Source organism: Oncorhynchus gorbuscha, linkage group LG14 (genome assembly GCF_021184085.1).
Source record: "Oncorhynchus gorbuscha isolate QuinsamMale2020 ecotype Even-year linkage group LG14, OgorEven_v1.0, whole genome shotgun sequence".
NCBI classification, from domain to species: Eukaryota; Metazoa; Chordata; class Actinopteri; order Salmoniformes; family Salmonidae; genus Oncorhynchus; species Oncorhynchus gorbuscha.
The window spans coordinates 51,692,591-51,708,185 of NC_060186.1; the positions used below are offsets into that span (position 1 = coordinate 51,692,591).

General features: G+C 41.9%; 1 protein-coding gene across 1 annotated transcript in view; it reads right to left on the reverse strand.

Annotated features, from left to right (window-relative positions):
• Positions 1–421: 421 nt before the first annotated feature.
• slc35f1 (solute carrier family 35 member F1) overlaps positions 422–15,595 on the reverse strand; it is a 118,603-nt gene continuing 103,429 nt past the window's right edge. Inside the window, exon 8 of the mRNA XM_046299329.1 lies at positions 422–2,453. Within this exon, the coding sequence (XP_046155285.1) occupies positions 2,229–2,453 (225 nt within the window). The 3' untranslated portion in view covers positions 422–2,228. The remainder of the gene's footprint in view (positions 2,454–15,595) is intronic.

Here is a 15,595-nt window from a genome sequence, read left to right on the forward strand (position 1 = left end):
GCTAACACAACGTGCCATTGGAACACAGGAGTGATGGTTGCTGATAATGGGCCTCTCTATGCCTATGTAGATATTCCATAGAAAATCTGCCGTTTCCAGCTACAATAGTCATTTACAAGATTAATGTCTACGCTGTATTTCTGACTTGACATCTGACATCAACTTGATGTTATTTTAATGGACAAAAAAAAAGCTTTTCTTTCAAAAACAAGGACATTTCTAAGTGACCCCAAACTTTTGAACGGTAGTATAGTATAGTGTACCAAAAGACGAATAGGCTATTCCAAAAATCGAATCGAAATCAAGAGCAGCTGTTCAGCATGTTACCATTTAGCTACATTAGTTAAAACAATTTTCAACCAATTGCGTGGTGATCATCATCATCAGGAGGAAGTTTGTATAAATCACACAGTTCTCTCAATCTCTGTTTGACAAAGTCTTTTATTTGAAAACAATTTACAGTTAATAGACATTACCACAGCCAATCCACCTAGAACATGCAAATATCAAAATGGTAAATGACTGCAGATTTCTCTCTGTTTACATCATATGCCACTGCTATATGAGGACTTAAGTTTCAGTTGAAGGTTTAGGCCTACCCATTGGGTACAATATGTCATCAGTATGTTACTATTTTAATTCATCTAGGTGATTTAAGCAAAGTACAGCCTAAGTACCAACACATCTAAAGAATATTGAAGCCCGTTTAGGCCTTACACAAGACAGCAACCTTTCCTTTAAACTTTTGGCAATGTTAAGGTTGTGACTTGTATTCGAAGTGCAATGCAAAGTAAGAGATCCATGCATGTTCCATATAAATAGATTTTGGCATTACATCCTGATGCATACTGTATGTGCAGACCCACTTTATCATATCAAGTTTAGGAAAAACCCTATGATTTAAGATATTGCAATCTGGTCCCTATGACCAAATTACATTCTGGCAAAAATGAACGTTACACAATGTTCCAGAATATGATGAAAGCGAACGAGTATCTGTTTCAACATGACCTGCTCTTTCATGGTTGTAGGTGGGGACCTGCACTCAGTAATGAATTGTGGAGGTGGTTATCTGACCCAGTGACAGCATGTGAATCTGCACAACCACTCTCGCCAATCTTCAGTTGTAAATAGTGTTCCTGTATGTGTTTACTTGCCACAAATCTTCACCATGTTTTGAGTGGTGTGATATTTCCATTTCTCTGCGTTTCAGACCAAGATACTTTTATTTTAAGCAACACTTCTGACAGCAAGGGCTCCAATGCACCAACATCAAATAGAATACAAAACAAAGGATAATATTACTTTGAAAGAAATATATTCCAAATCGTTCCATTAATGTGCTTTGGATAAAATCCAGCAGGGAATAAAAAGCAAACACAAAATACAATCCAACAGCTGGACAATCAGTAAAACAGAACATCACAATTCTGGAATGACATGTGCATTGTGATCATCACATTATTTTCTCTATCAACTCGAGTTCGGTGTACGTATGAACAATGAAACAAATGTACAATAATCACTTCGCTTCATTAGGAATCCTGATATATTTGTCTTTATGCCCACTGGCCTCGGGAGATAATGTCTCCAACATGGAAAGTTGGATATATGTGTGGTTTAGTAAGTAGTTGTAAGGGCAGACTAAATGTAATGCAGAGAAGCAGTCCACAGTGCTCTAAATAGAATGTATTCATTTAAATTGAGGGGCCACAGTATCCAATGTCTTCAGACAATTCTGGGCTTACAAGGAAGGGGCCATTTATAAATGTGCAGCTCACACACACAACAGTAATACATTGTAAGGCACTGACTCGTGGTAAGTCTGTGTATTACTTCATCTTATCTCTGAGGGAACAATACAACACTGGAATAAAGTCAATGGGAGAGCTAGACCCACAGCTCAAATTCACATCCTTAAAATCCAATAAAGTTCTGTGCTGATGTAAAAAAAGAAACAAGTCACCATTTACACAAGCCTTTAACACAAAACCTTTTTAAACATGTCCAATGCACAGTAAGAGGGAATGTGATGGGGGAACAGTATATTTCTATACATGAAACAAATCCTCAATCTGAAATAGTCACTGCTATCTATTCACAGTTTGTGATCACAGTGTACTTTTGCTAGTTTGCTACATGATTATATCTTTGTCATTCAGTGATCATTATCATTCTCTCTGTACAGAATCTGGGAGGCGGTGTAGTGGATGATAATCTCCAGCCCCTCAGGCCACCCTGATGCGAGGCTCCTCCTCTATCTCCTGCCTCAGGCTGGTATAGGTCACCGAGGGTTCCAGGGGCCCCAGAGTGGGCGTGTCCGTAATGGGGTGGCCGGCGTTGCGGAACTGCTTGTAGATGCGCGGGTCCTGGGCCACGTAGGTAGAGGAAGAGGTGTAGAGGACCAGACCCAGCACAATGATGATGAAGGACAGGAGGTAGAGCCCTGAAAACTGGAGCAGACACATAGACTCAGTCAACTGAGAAATTGCTTATCTTGGTCCTATTTCAGAAATGTGTACTAATACACGTCTAAATTAGAGACATTTTTTTTTGCATATCCAACTCCCCCTGAGAGTGGGGTCTTGGCCAGGGTCGGCCATTATTAACAGCAATCTTGAGCAATTAGGGTTAAGTGCCTTGCTCAAGGGCACATTGTGTAGGCTCTGGGACTCAAACTAGAGACATTTCAGTTACTGACCCAATGCTCTAACCGCTAGGCTACCTGCTGCCTCCAACAAACAAACCTAAATAATCTCTGTCTGATAAGATGAACACATTGAGGGCATTGTAATAGCAATGTTCTGAGTTTCCAACAGGCTGCCTTGAGGTCTGCTCATGATCTACTGACAGATCTCATGGTACAAAAGTAAAAGGACATATTCCCCCCACATGTATACTGAACAAAAATATAAACGCAACATGTAACGTGTTGGTCCCATGTTTCATGAGCTGAAATAAAAGATCCCAGAAATGTTCCATGTTCCAAGCTTATTTCTCTCAAATTGTGTGCACAAATTTGTTTACTTCCCTGATAATCTATCCACCTGACAGGTGTGGCATATCAAGAAGCTGATTAAACAGCATGATCATTACACAGGTGCACCTTGTGTGGGGGACAGTAAAATGTGCAGTTTTGTCACACAACATAATACCACAGATGTCTCATGTTTTGAGGGAGCGTATAATTGGCATGTTGACTGCAGGAATGTCCACCAGATCTGTTGCCAGAGAATTTAATGTTAATTTCTCTACCATAAGCCCCCTCCAACGTCGTTTTAGAGAATTTGGCAGTACGTCAAACCGGCCTCACAACCGCAGATCTCGTGTATGGTGTTGTGTGGGTGAGCGGGTTGCTGATGTCAATATTGTGAACAGAGTGCTCCATAGTGGTGGTGGGGTTATGGTATTGGCAGGCATAAGCTACGGACAACAAACACAATTGCATTTTATCGAGGCCAATTTGAATGCATGGAGATGATGAGATCTTGAGGCCCATTTTCGTAAAATGCATCTGCTGTCATCACTTCATGTTTCAGCATGATAATGCACAGCCCCATGTCGCAAGGATCTGTACACAATTTCTGGAAGCTGAAAATGTCCCAGTTCTTCCATGGCCTGCATACTCACCAGACATGTCACCCATTGAGCATGTTCGGGAATGCTCTGGATAGACGTGTACGACAGTGTTCCAGTTCTCGCCAATATCCAGCAATTTCACACACTAATTGAAGAGTGGGACAAAATTCCACAGCCCACAATCAACAGCCTGATCAACTCTATACAAAGGAGATGTGTCACGCTGCATGAGGCAAATGGTGGTCACCAGATACTGACTGGTTTTCTGACCCACGCCCCTCCTTTTTTTTAAAGGTATCTGTGACCAACAGATCTGTATTCCCAGTCATGTGATATCCATAGATTAGGGCCTAATGAATTTATTTCAATTGACTGATTTCCTTATGACCTGTAACTCAGTCAAATCTTTGAAATTGTTGCATGTTGCGTTTATATTTTTGGTAAGTAGAATTGGAGCACTGAGTGATACAGTGATAACTACATTAATGTCTAGAAACTCAAGTTAAGAATGAGGAAAATAACGAAAAGCATTTGGCAGAGGATGAGGTAATGAGCATTTGAAAGCAGAAAGCCTACTGTCTATTTCTATTCCTGGTGAACATCTATTAAGAGTCACATCCTAGAACCAGCGGTAACCTGCCATGTGACAATCAAAAAAAGATCACCTTATTAAAAGACAGGGTGGTAACACCATTCTGCGATTGAGTTGACTTGAACGAGGTCAAAACAACCATATTTCAACCAGCCATGTTTTCTACATTTGAGAGATACACAGCAAAAACATATTCCTAGAAAAAAACAAACATGCAGAACGTTTCTTCTGTATTACGTCACATTACTTAAACATTCTGGGATAATCCCTGTTTTGATACATACAAAACCAACCAAGAGGCTGCCGACATGGCTTCGCAGACATGGATTTACGGACATACATGGCTACTGACCCTAATTAGAGGTTGTGAGAGGCAGAAAGTGACACTGGAGTTACAAACCGGTCCGTTGTGTTTACACCGCAGTACACAGTGAATACTAAAACAGGCCAAATGCACACAGTGCATCTAAAAATGTAAAGGCCAGAAGCTCCAATGATGCGTGTCAATGGAGCTTTATGCAATGTATACATCATGCATATTACAACACACATACACTGAGCACACCAAGCATTAGGAACACCTTCCTTATATTGAGTTGCGCCCCAAACAAGTGACATCAATAAGGGATTGTAGCTTTCACCTGGATTCACCTGGTCTCAGTCTATGTCACGGAAATAGCAGGTGTTCTTAATGTTTTGTATATTCAGTGTATGTCAACATGACACATACAAGTGAGCTCCAAAAGTATTGGGGAAGTGACCATTTGTGTTGTTGTTTTGGCTCTGTACTCCAGTACTTTGGATTTGAAATGACGAGGTTAAAGTGCAGATTGTCAGCTTTAATTTGAGGGTGTCAAGTTTGTGACTCAAAACATTTGTTGGAATCCTTTTGCTGATTCTTATGGTTGTGTTACAGCTCATGTTGTTGCCCAATATAAATGAATGGTAAATAATGTAGTGTCATTTTGGAGGCACATTTATTGTAAATAACAATAGAATATGTTTATAAACACTTCTACATTAATGTGGATGCCACCATTACAATAACAGGGAAGGTTAGCATTTTTGGAGGGTATGATATTTGTGCGTCATTACTCACGATTCATTTAGGATTATCAATAACATATTCTATTCTTCTTTACAATAAAAGTGGCTCCATAATGACACAATAAATTATTTACCATTCATTTCTATTGGGCACAAATAATCTGAAACACAACCAAAACAAACTGCAAATGCATCCAACACGTTTGTAGAGTCACAAGCTTGATGTAATCATTGTGTGCTAAGAATATGGGACCAAATACTCAATTTGTATTACTTTAATACATAAGTGAATTTGTCCCAATACTTCTGGTCCCCTATAATGGGGGGACTATGTATGTAACTGTCCCAAACCTTTCGGAGCTCTCTGTAGGTCATAGTCTATAGTATAGTGTTCCAACAAGGGTTTGATAGAGTCTAATAAGGCCACTGACTGTTTGATCTGAGTGATATATGGAAGGGGGCTGTTGATGTAATCAACTAACAACTCTACTGAAAGTAAATGGGAAATGTTCTGTAATACTGTGACATTGGGTGTTTCTGGTCTAGTCGTCTCCTTGATTACATGCCACTTACTCTGTGGACTGATTCCGTCTATTGCAATGGTTCCCAAATCGGGAGCCTCGTCTGTACAGCAGTACTGCTGGCTCTCTTTTCTCCCTGGTAGGTAATGGATTGATTAGCGATAATGTCGCTGATTGACCAGAAACTCCACTAATCTGTTGTCCCAGGTCGGACTCCGAATCGGTCTCTGATTGGAGATAACCTAGAGTTACAGCTAAGACTGCTGCAGTGCAATAATGAACATTAGCAGGAGGCAACATTATAAATCTAATGTGTCCCCACCGTAAACATTCTTTGAAAATCATAAGAGGAACCTGCTAACATCAAAATGTAAGACACTAGTTTACAATGCAATGCCTCTGGGATAATTTATAAGTGTGTTTCGATGCAATTTTGGCTCAGTTTTATGTTCGGCTCCAGGGGGTGAATATGGGTCCTTCTTAAACATGCTAAGAGGCTGGGCGTCATGGGAGTAGCAGAAATAACATCTCAAGTCCCTCTGGTCATAAAAGCCTTGTCATCACTATCAGTCTTCTGATCTCAAAACAAACACAGATATGATATATTATTAAACGTCTGTTTAAGATTTACATTCAGACCGCTCAATAGATACAGAGCAGAGATACGGTAGATTCCTTTCCTCTCAGGGCAGCCCCTCAGGATGCCGAAGCACCATGTCAGTCTCCAGAGTCTGGGCATTCATTATGCCCATGTTGGTCCCCCTCTCTGGCCAGCCTGCAGTGGGCAGCAGCCCCTTCCCTGGGTGAACACGATTACCACACCATACGGTGCATCTGAAATGTATTCAGACCCCTTGACTTTTTCCACACTTTGTTACATTACAGCCTTATTCTAAAATTGATTACATTTTTTTCCCATCAATCAACACAACAATACCCCATAATGACAAAGTGAAAACAGGTTTAAAAATGTTTGCGTATGTATGAAAAATAAAACGCAGAGGCCTCCCGGGTGGCGCAGTGGTCTAGGGCACTGCATCGCAGTGCTAGCTGTGCCACCAGAGACTCTGGGTTCGCGCCCAGGCTCTGTCGCAGCCGGCCGCGACCGAGAGGTCCGTGGGGCGACGCACAATTGGCCTAGCGTCGTCAAGGTTAGGAAGGGTTTGGCCGGTAGGAATATCCTTGTCTCATTGTGCACTAGCGACTCCTGTGGCGGGCTGGGCGCATTGCACGCTAACCAGGTCGCCAGGTGCACAGTGTTTCCTCCGACACATTGGTGCGGCTGGCTTCCGGTTTGGATGTGCACTGTGTTAAGAAGCAGTGCAGCTTGGTTGGGTTGTGTTTCGGAGGACGCATGGCTTTCGACCTTCGTCTCTCCCGAGCCCTTACGGGAGTTGTAGTGATGTAGTGATGAGGCAAGATTGTAACTACTAACAATTGGATACCACGAAATTGGGCATATATTTTTTTTTAAAGAGAGAAAAAAAAGCAGAAATACCTTTACATAAGTACTCAGACCCTTTGCTATGAGACTCGAAACTGAGCTCAGCTGCATCCTGTTGCAATTGATCATCATGAGATGTTTCTACAACTTACCGGTGGTAAATTCAATTGACTGAACATTATTTGGAAAGGCACACACGTCTATATAAGGTCTCAAAGTTGACAGTGAATGTAAGAGCAAAAAGCAAGCCATGAGCTTGAAGGAATTGTCCGTGGAGCTCCGAGACAGGATTGTGTCAAGACACAGATCTGGGGAAGGGTACCAAAACATTTATGCAGCATTGAAGGTCCCCAAGAACACAGTAGTATGCATCATTCTTAAATGGAAGAAGTTTGGAATCACCAAGACTCTTCCTAGAGCTGGCCACCCGGCCAAACTGAGCAATCGGGGGAGAAGGACCTTGGTCAGGGAGTTGACCAAGAACTCCATGGTCACTCTGACAGAGCTCCAGAGTTCCTCTGTGGAGATGGGAGAACATTCCAGAAGGAAAACCATCTCTGCAGAAGGACAACCACCAATCAGGCCTTTATGGTAGTGTGGCCAGACGGAAGCCACTCCTCAGTAAAAGGCACATAACAGCCTGCTTGGAGTTTGCCAAAAGGCACCTAAAGGACTACTCTCAGACCATGAGAAACACGATTCTCTTGTCTGATGAAGCCAAGATTGAACTCTTTGGAAACCTGGCACCATCCCTACGGTGAAACATGGTGGTGGCAGCATCATGCTGTGGGGATGTTTTTCAGCGGCAGGGACTGGGAGACTAGTCAGGATCGAGGGAAAGATGAACGGAGCAAAGTACAGAGAGATCCTTCATGAAAACCTGGTTCACCTTCCAGCAGGACAACGACCCTAAGCACACAGCCAAGACAATGTAGGAGTGGCATCAGGGACAAGTCTCTGAATGTCCTTGAGTGGCCCAGCCAGAGCTCGGACTTGAACCCGATCGGACATCTCTGGAGAGTCCTGAAAATAGATGTGCAGCGACGTTCCCCATCAAACCTAACAGAGCTTGAGAGGATCTGCAGAGAAGAAACTCCCCAAATACAAGTGTGCCAAGCTTGTAGCGTCATACCCAAGAAGACTCAAGGCTGTAAACACTGAGAAAGGTGCTTCAACAAAGTACTTAGTAAAGGGTCTGAATACTTATGTAAAAATGTATAAAAAACTTTCTTTGCTTTATCATTATGGGGTATTGTGTGTAGATTGATTAGGGGAAAAAACGATTGTAATCTGTAACCTAACAAAATGTGGAAAAAGCCAAGGGGTCTGAATACTTTCTGAACGCACTGTACACAATTATACGGCCCCTGGGTGTTGGAGCTAGCAGCGAGAGAGAGGTAGAGTGATAAAGAGAGAGAGAGAAGCATAGAGTGTGGAAGAGAGAAGCACACACACACCACCATTACCATGTGTTCTAAGCTTTTGAGAAATATGGATTAATTAGTAAAGTCCAGGCTTTTATTTAGCCCCTCGATTGCCTTTGGCCTGAGATTGTGTCTAGATGTGCCTTATGCTGCAGCAATATGGAGCAATCCTCTAGAAACCAAACAAACTAGACAAGATAAACAACCAAGGAACAAAACAGATGAATAACATACAATGAATATAATATTGTCTCGGAACAATAACAGCCAAACACAGAATAGAGTAGATATAAAAACATTTTGGCCATACATTTACAGAAACAACACCGAATACATGACGTCACTGTCACAGAAGCAGGCAGAGGGAGTCATCACAAATAACGACATAATTAATCCTTCCCATTTCGTGCCACTGAAATATGAATCATTACCCTGACAACCAGGAATGATCTCTCTCTGGAGGCACACGCACACACACACACACACACCTTTTGCTGCGCAGCAATACTTCGTATGCAGGGTTTCAATTTAGCATTTGCTAAAGTAAACAATCCTGAGAACAATATCAATGTAGACCACGTGAAACAAATCATGCAAATGACTCTGTCAAGACTAGGGCTATGGCAGTGAAGAAATTTCGTCAGCCGGTGATTGTCAAGCAAATAACTGTCGGTCTCACAGGTAATTGATCGATCATTAATTAACATAAACATATTTAGCATCTCCTGGCTTCCACACAATACATCCATGTAATATAGCCTATACTTTCACAATAAATCCATGATTTATTTTAGGCAGGTCTAAAGAAGCATGATATGAAGAAAATGTAGTCTATTTCAGAAGAACAGAATAGCATACTGAGTTGTCCATATGTTAGGTCCTGATGTGGCTATGCCAAATGGCTGTGGGCTACACTAGTTCCTTTAGCAGACAATATTTGTTTATAATTCCGGATAATTATTTTATATTATTTTATAGTATGAGGAATACAATTTGAACAAAGCTGAATAAAAATAGAAATAAAGTCTCCAAAAGATTTGAGGGAGAGCGCACATGCGGATAATCTGTATTGAGCGGTTATCGAAGAAATAGGTACTTCTATATGCTTAATTTAGAGTTATGTAAATTCAGTTGTTCTACAAACGTTGGGCTACATGTTTTGACTTTTAATACATTGTAAGGCCGCATGATGAGAATCTAATGATGATTTGGAAAAAGTCGCTTGAAAGGCATGAGCTCTGCTTGGGTTTTTTTGCGCAGGCTGTGCACACTCCAATAGTCTCTCATTCACAATTTGACAAGCACTTGATAACGCATCGAATTTCACGCAGGCATTCCCTTTGTGGCCTTACTTAGTGCTTTTTTGTGGCACCCCCCCCCAAAAAAGCATTTTGCGGCCCGGAGTGCTGCGTTGTGCCCTTCTCCCTCTGAGCGTGCTGCGCTATCGGAAGCCCTCTCACTCACATGGCTCTCCGTCACGTGATCAGGTCTTTCTCAGGCTACAAATGAAGACAGACACATCCGGGACTCAACTGCGCGCGTCCTTATCCAATTCCGTGGTGCATATTGGAAGACCTGTCCACATTTAATTTTTTTAGCCTATGTCAATCTACTATTCTCCCATAGTATAAAAATTGACCTATTCTATTCTGGGCGAGAAATAAATATTCCAAACATAAGTCTGGGACAGTTGTTGATGCAATAGATCACAAATTAATACAACCACTAGCATCAAAACACCTTCATATGCAATGTGGTTGACACAACAGGTCAGAACATTTACCTTAAAATGTTGATAAACTATTAGGCTATTTCTTCACATTATACGTGCATCAATGCACACATTGTAGAAGGCTATACGCGCGAATGTGCCATTAGCGGAAAACCCCATTATCAAAAGTGACCGCAAATGCAATTATGCATGTAATGCTTTTATTATAAATGTGCATTTTTATGGTGAAAATGTTCTTGCCCAAACGTGAAACTCACGACCTGCTTATGTATGCCAGTTAGGCTCTACACCCCTTAATTAATGTGCTTCATTTAAAAAAGTTCTTTGTCCACTGTAGTTGTGATATTAACCTTATTAAAACATATAGACCTATGGGCTAGGCTACATGAGGTGTGCGACTATGATTCTAAAAATTCACAAAAATAAGGCTTTGTTTCTTATGCTGGGCATCATTCACAAGTGATAACATAATTGACAAGTGATAGGCTAATATTGTCACTAGGTTTGCACATTTTGGGGAATATTCAGAGATGGAAACTTTCCGTGGATATTAACGGGAATATATGGGAATTAGCGGGAATACGCAAATTAATATTAATACCTTTAAATGTAGATGTTTTTTGCATTGGAAATATTTACCATATCATATGGATACAGAAACATAAACCTTTTTATACGTAGACATAATTGCAAATTATTAAATCCTTCCAATAGAAATTTTAGAAACTATTTAGTTACGAATTGAACTTTAATTAAATGAGTTGACTCTTCTCATGGGATGATTTCACTGAACAACAAAAGGGAATATTGAATGATCCCCAATGATCCATCGCATCTCCCAAAAACCTTTTCAACATACATCTGTTAAATGATAGTCTAGAAAAGAAAGCTTTGGTTGTCTTCCTCTCAGGCTTCCATGTCTTAGTGGTCCTCTGTAGCTCAGTTGGTAGAGCATGGCGCTTGTAACGCCAGGGTAGTGGGTTCAATCCCTGGGACCACCCATACGTAGAATGTATGCACACATGACTGTAAGTTGCTTTGGATAAAAGCGTCTGCTAAATGGCATATATTATTATTATTATTATTATTCTCCCTGGGCCTCCTCAATGTCCACCTCTTAAACATCAGACTCTGCGGCCTCATCTTCACTGTCACTTTCCAACCTTGTTGAGGATGGGTCGTTGTCAGGCTCAAAAAGCCTAAAATTTGCCCAGATGGCCACCAATTTTTCAACCCTTGTAATGGTCAGCCTGTTGTGTGTTTTGGTGTGTATGTTCCCAAACATGGACCAGTTGCGCTCTGAGGTGGCTGATGTTTGTGGGATTTGGAGGATGATGGAGGCAACAGGGAAAGAGCCTCAGATCCACAAATCCCTTGAACCAGATGGTTGATGAGATATGTTGGCACGACTGCCATATTGCATCTCCATCCCAAAGCCCTTGTTTGGAAGTGTACTTCGCCAGACTGCCAAGAACCTTGCCCTCATCCAGGCCAAGGTGGTGAAACACAGTAGTGATGACACCATAGGCCTTGTTGATCTCTGCACCAGACAGGGTGCTCTTGCCAGCATACTTGAGGTCCAACATGTACGCTGTGGTGTGTATGGGCTTCAGGCAGAAGTCTTCACTCTTTTTGATGCATTTCAGAACTGCAGTTTCATCTGCTTGGAGCAACAGTGAAGTGGGCAGGGCAGTACAGATTTCTTCTCTTAAATCTGCAAGCAGAGTCTGAACATCAGACAGGATGGCATTGTCTCCCTCAATCTGTGCAATGGCTACTGCGATAGATTTCAGGAGTTGCAGGCTGCTTACCACTCTCTCCCAAAATGCATCATCTGGGAGGATCCTCTTGATGGGGCTGTCCATATCGGCAGACTGTGATATGGCCATTTCTTGGAGAGACTCCTTCCCCTCCAGGAGATTGTCAAACATGATGACAACACCAAAATAATATTTTTCTCACTTTGCTTGGTGAAGTAGATTGTTGCTATAACTTGATGACCCTTCACATACCTAACCATTTCCTTGGCTCTCTTCTAGAGTGTATCCATTGTTTTCAGTGCCATGATGTCCTTGAGGAGCAGATTCAATGCATGAGAAGCACAGCCAATGGGTGTGATGTGAGGGTAGGACTCCTCTTAGACAAAGCAGTCTTCATGTTCGCAGCATTGTCTGCCATCAGTACAAACATCTTCTTTGGTCCAAGGTCACTGATGACTGCCTTCAGCTCATCTGCAATGTGTCTGTTGTCCCTTGTGTCTGTGCTGTCGTAGAATACTGGTTGAGGTGTGGAGATGATGTAGTTAATTATTCCTTTCCCACGAACATTCAACCACCCATCAGAGATGATTGCAATACAGTCTGATTTTTCTATGATTTGCTTGACCTTCACTTGAGCTCTGTTGAACTCTACAGCCAGCAAATTAGTATATAAAGCATGTCTGGTTGGAGGGGTGTATGCTGGGCGAAGAACATTCTGAAATCTCTTCCAATACACATTGCCTCTGTGAATCAGATGTGAATCAGTTGCATGCACAGCTCAAGCAAGACATTCATCAGCATTTCTCTGACTACGTTCCTCCATTGAGTCCATAAAACTTCTGATTCCAGGAGCTGTTGCTATCAATAAGGTGTCTGATTCATAATTTTCACCTCGAATAGAAGTAGAGGGACCTTTGTCAGATGTTGCTTGTTGTGAGCGCTGAGGGAACTTTATGCACTTAAATAGCGAATGGAGGATGCTTTTCCTGTGGTTAATTTTCATGCGAGCCAGGTAGGCTGTACTCCTGTTGTAAAGAGAAGCAATGTGCTTAATATTAGGAAAGTTGAGAAATGAATATAGTAGGCCTAGCCTATAGAAAGCTGATGGGATCCTCATCTTTTTATTAGCGGCCATCACTCTGTTTTCGCTAGCAGTTGCATAGCCTGTAGAAATGTTGTGCAACATGAGCTCATGGGCTCTCTTGAAGTGTTTGATTAGATTTTCAAACACATTTGCATTGATATCAGAGTAATTAGAGGGACAATAGAGTGCTGAGTACCAGGCAGTTAGCAAGTTTGGTAGGCTACTAATGACCATCAGCAGCGTCAGAGCATAGAGAAGCCTAATTACTGTGACTAAACGGTCATGTGGAATTTGACTGCCTTTGTGACTCTTGACCACCGGTGTGGCGGTAATACGGTCACCGCAACAGCCCCAGTCAAGGCTTTTATTAACACGTGGAGTAACAGGCACAGAGACTGTGCTTTTGCAGGGAGGGAGAATATATGAGAGGAGAAAGCCATAACTGAAAACTGAGAGGAATACATTCTACATATCCACATACTCTAGTTGACATGAACCTAGACACGGCTACAGCCCTGCATACCGTGAAAGAAACTCAGAAGCGAGAGGAAAAGGAAAGACTTTCACTGTTCATCATCCAATGTCGTAAAATCTTCGGGGAGAATTCAAATATAGCCGTTTTCATTTAAGCAGATGGTGTGTTTATTGTTGGTTGCCCTTTGCCTGTACCTATCCCTTGTTGCTCTGTTCTGGGATTATGATTTGTGATTTGCACGAGAGTTTAGAGATTAGACTCCCATCAGGCCATGGTCTCCTCCTACCGTGGTCGCAGCAGTTAGAGATAGCATCACATGACACCAGCCACAGCTCATTTGAATGCATCCCAGCTTCGCTATTACTGTGAGAACATGAGACATTTAGAGAATATGAATCAAATATGACTGTCTGAGGATAGAGGATCTTGGTTTTCTGCTCCTGCCTCTCCCAGCACTGTTAAACCAAACCATTAGCACTGCAATCTTCATGATTGACGATTTCCACCCAAGGACAAACATGTATTTTTGAAAAGTAATTCCGGACACCACAATCATTTCAACATTGGACAGTATGCTCTCCTGAGAATTGTATTGTCCCATAAAGCACATATTGTGAACCGCTGACACAAGCATTCCATCACGCCGAGGTGTTCATTCCTCACGCTAGTCTGGTTAGAGGCAAAGATTACAGCTGTGTTCAAAGTGGTCTGGTCAGGGGGCTGAGACAGAGTCCGAAGCCAAATCAATAAACGCTGCCTCAACAACTTCCTTGTTCCCTCATCTTTCCCTGCAGTCGATTTACAGCACAACACTAATAAACCAACCGTTACATACAGTATTGTTGTTGCTAATATATGGAGAGAATGATTGGGCATATTCATTCCAAATTTGCTCAGCTAAATGCTGCAAATGTTTTAGCCAAAATGCCAGTGTCTATCTATCACAGCCAAGGCATTGTGTCAGATCTTAATGCAGAATATTCCATCAATACTGAAACTAATTAGAGACCTTTACATTCTCCACTACCCTCCTGATGCTCTACAGTATAACGCTATTAATATGAATTCATCCTCCACTGTCAATAATAGCCCACAAGTCCCTGCATCTCCCCTTAGGCGTTCAAAAGCAATTAGTTCTGGTGAGGAACATGGATGCTTGTGTTGTCCCTAAGCAATTTGATTTGAACAAGATTGAATGTTTACTCTACGTTGACTGTAGGTGCAATAAGGGCATCAGACGACTAACAAAATGAGAAAATAAAGAAATGAGAAACTGCTATGATTCATCTTTGCATGATTCAATCAGACACAGTAGGCCTATATATAGTAGGTCCTATAGTAGGAACTCCAAAGGACAGATATGTCTCAGGTGTTGAATGGAATGCTTTCTTCTCTGCCAAGACTGGCAATTTGAATGACTTTGGTACCTTAAAATATGTACTCTTTCAGTGCTTAAAAGACAGACATATTATCCAAAGTACAACTCAATCACTTTCTGGTTCTTTGGGGATTGCTCCTCTCTGAGTCTGGTCGGTAATAGCTCTTGCCTTCAAAGCAGCACAGACGCTGTAGAAATGCATCCAGGGGCCATGACAATATTGAGTTCACTTCTCTCTTACTTCCCACACTGACTGCCTGCAATGGCTTCCAATGGATTACAGGTGTAGAATAAGTCATTCATATTCCACACAGTGGGTAGGGGAGCATGCATATAGAGAGGAATCAGCAGAGGACTGATTGGGGTGGTGGTCTGCAGTAGACGTGGCTATTTGTCAATGCAAGACCACCTTGAGGAAGCTTACAGGGGGGGAGAGAGAGAGAGAGAGAGAGAGAGAGAGAGAGAGAGAGAGAGAGAGAGAGAGAGAGAGAGAGAGAGAGAGAGAGAGAGAGAGAGAGAGAGAGAGAGAGAGAGAGAGAGAGAGAGAGAGAGAGAGAGA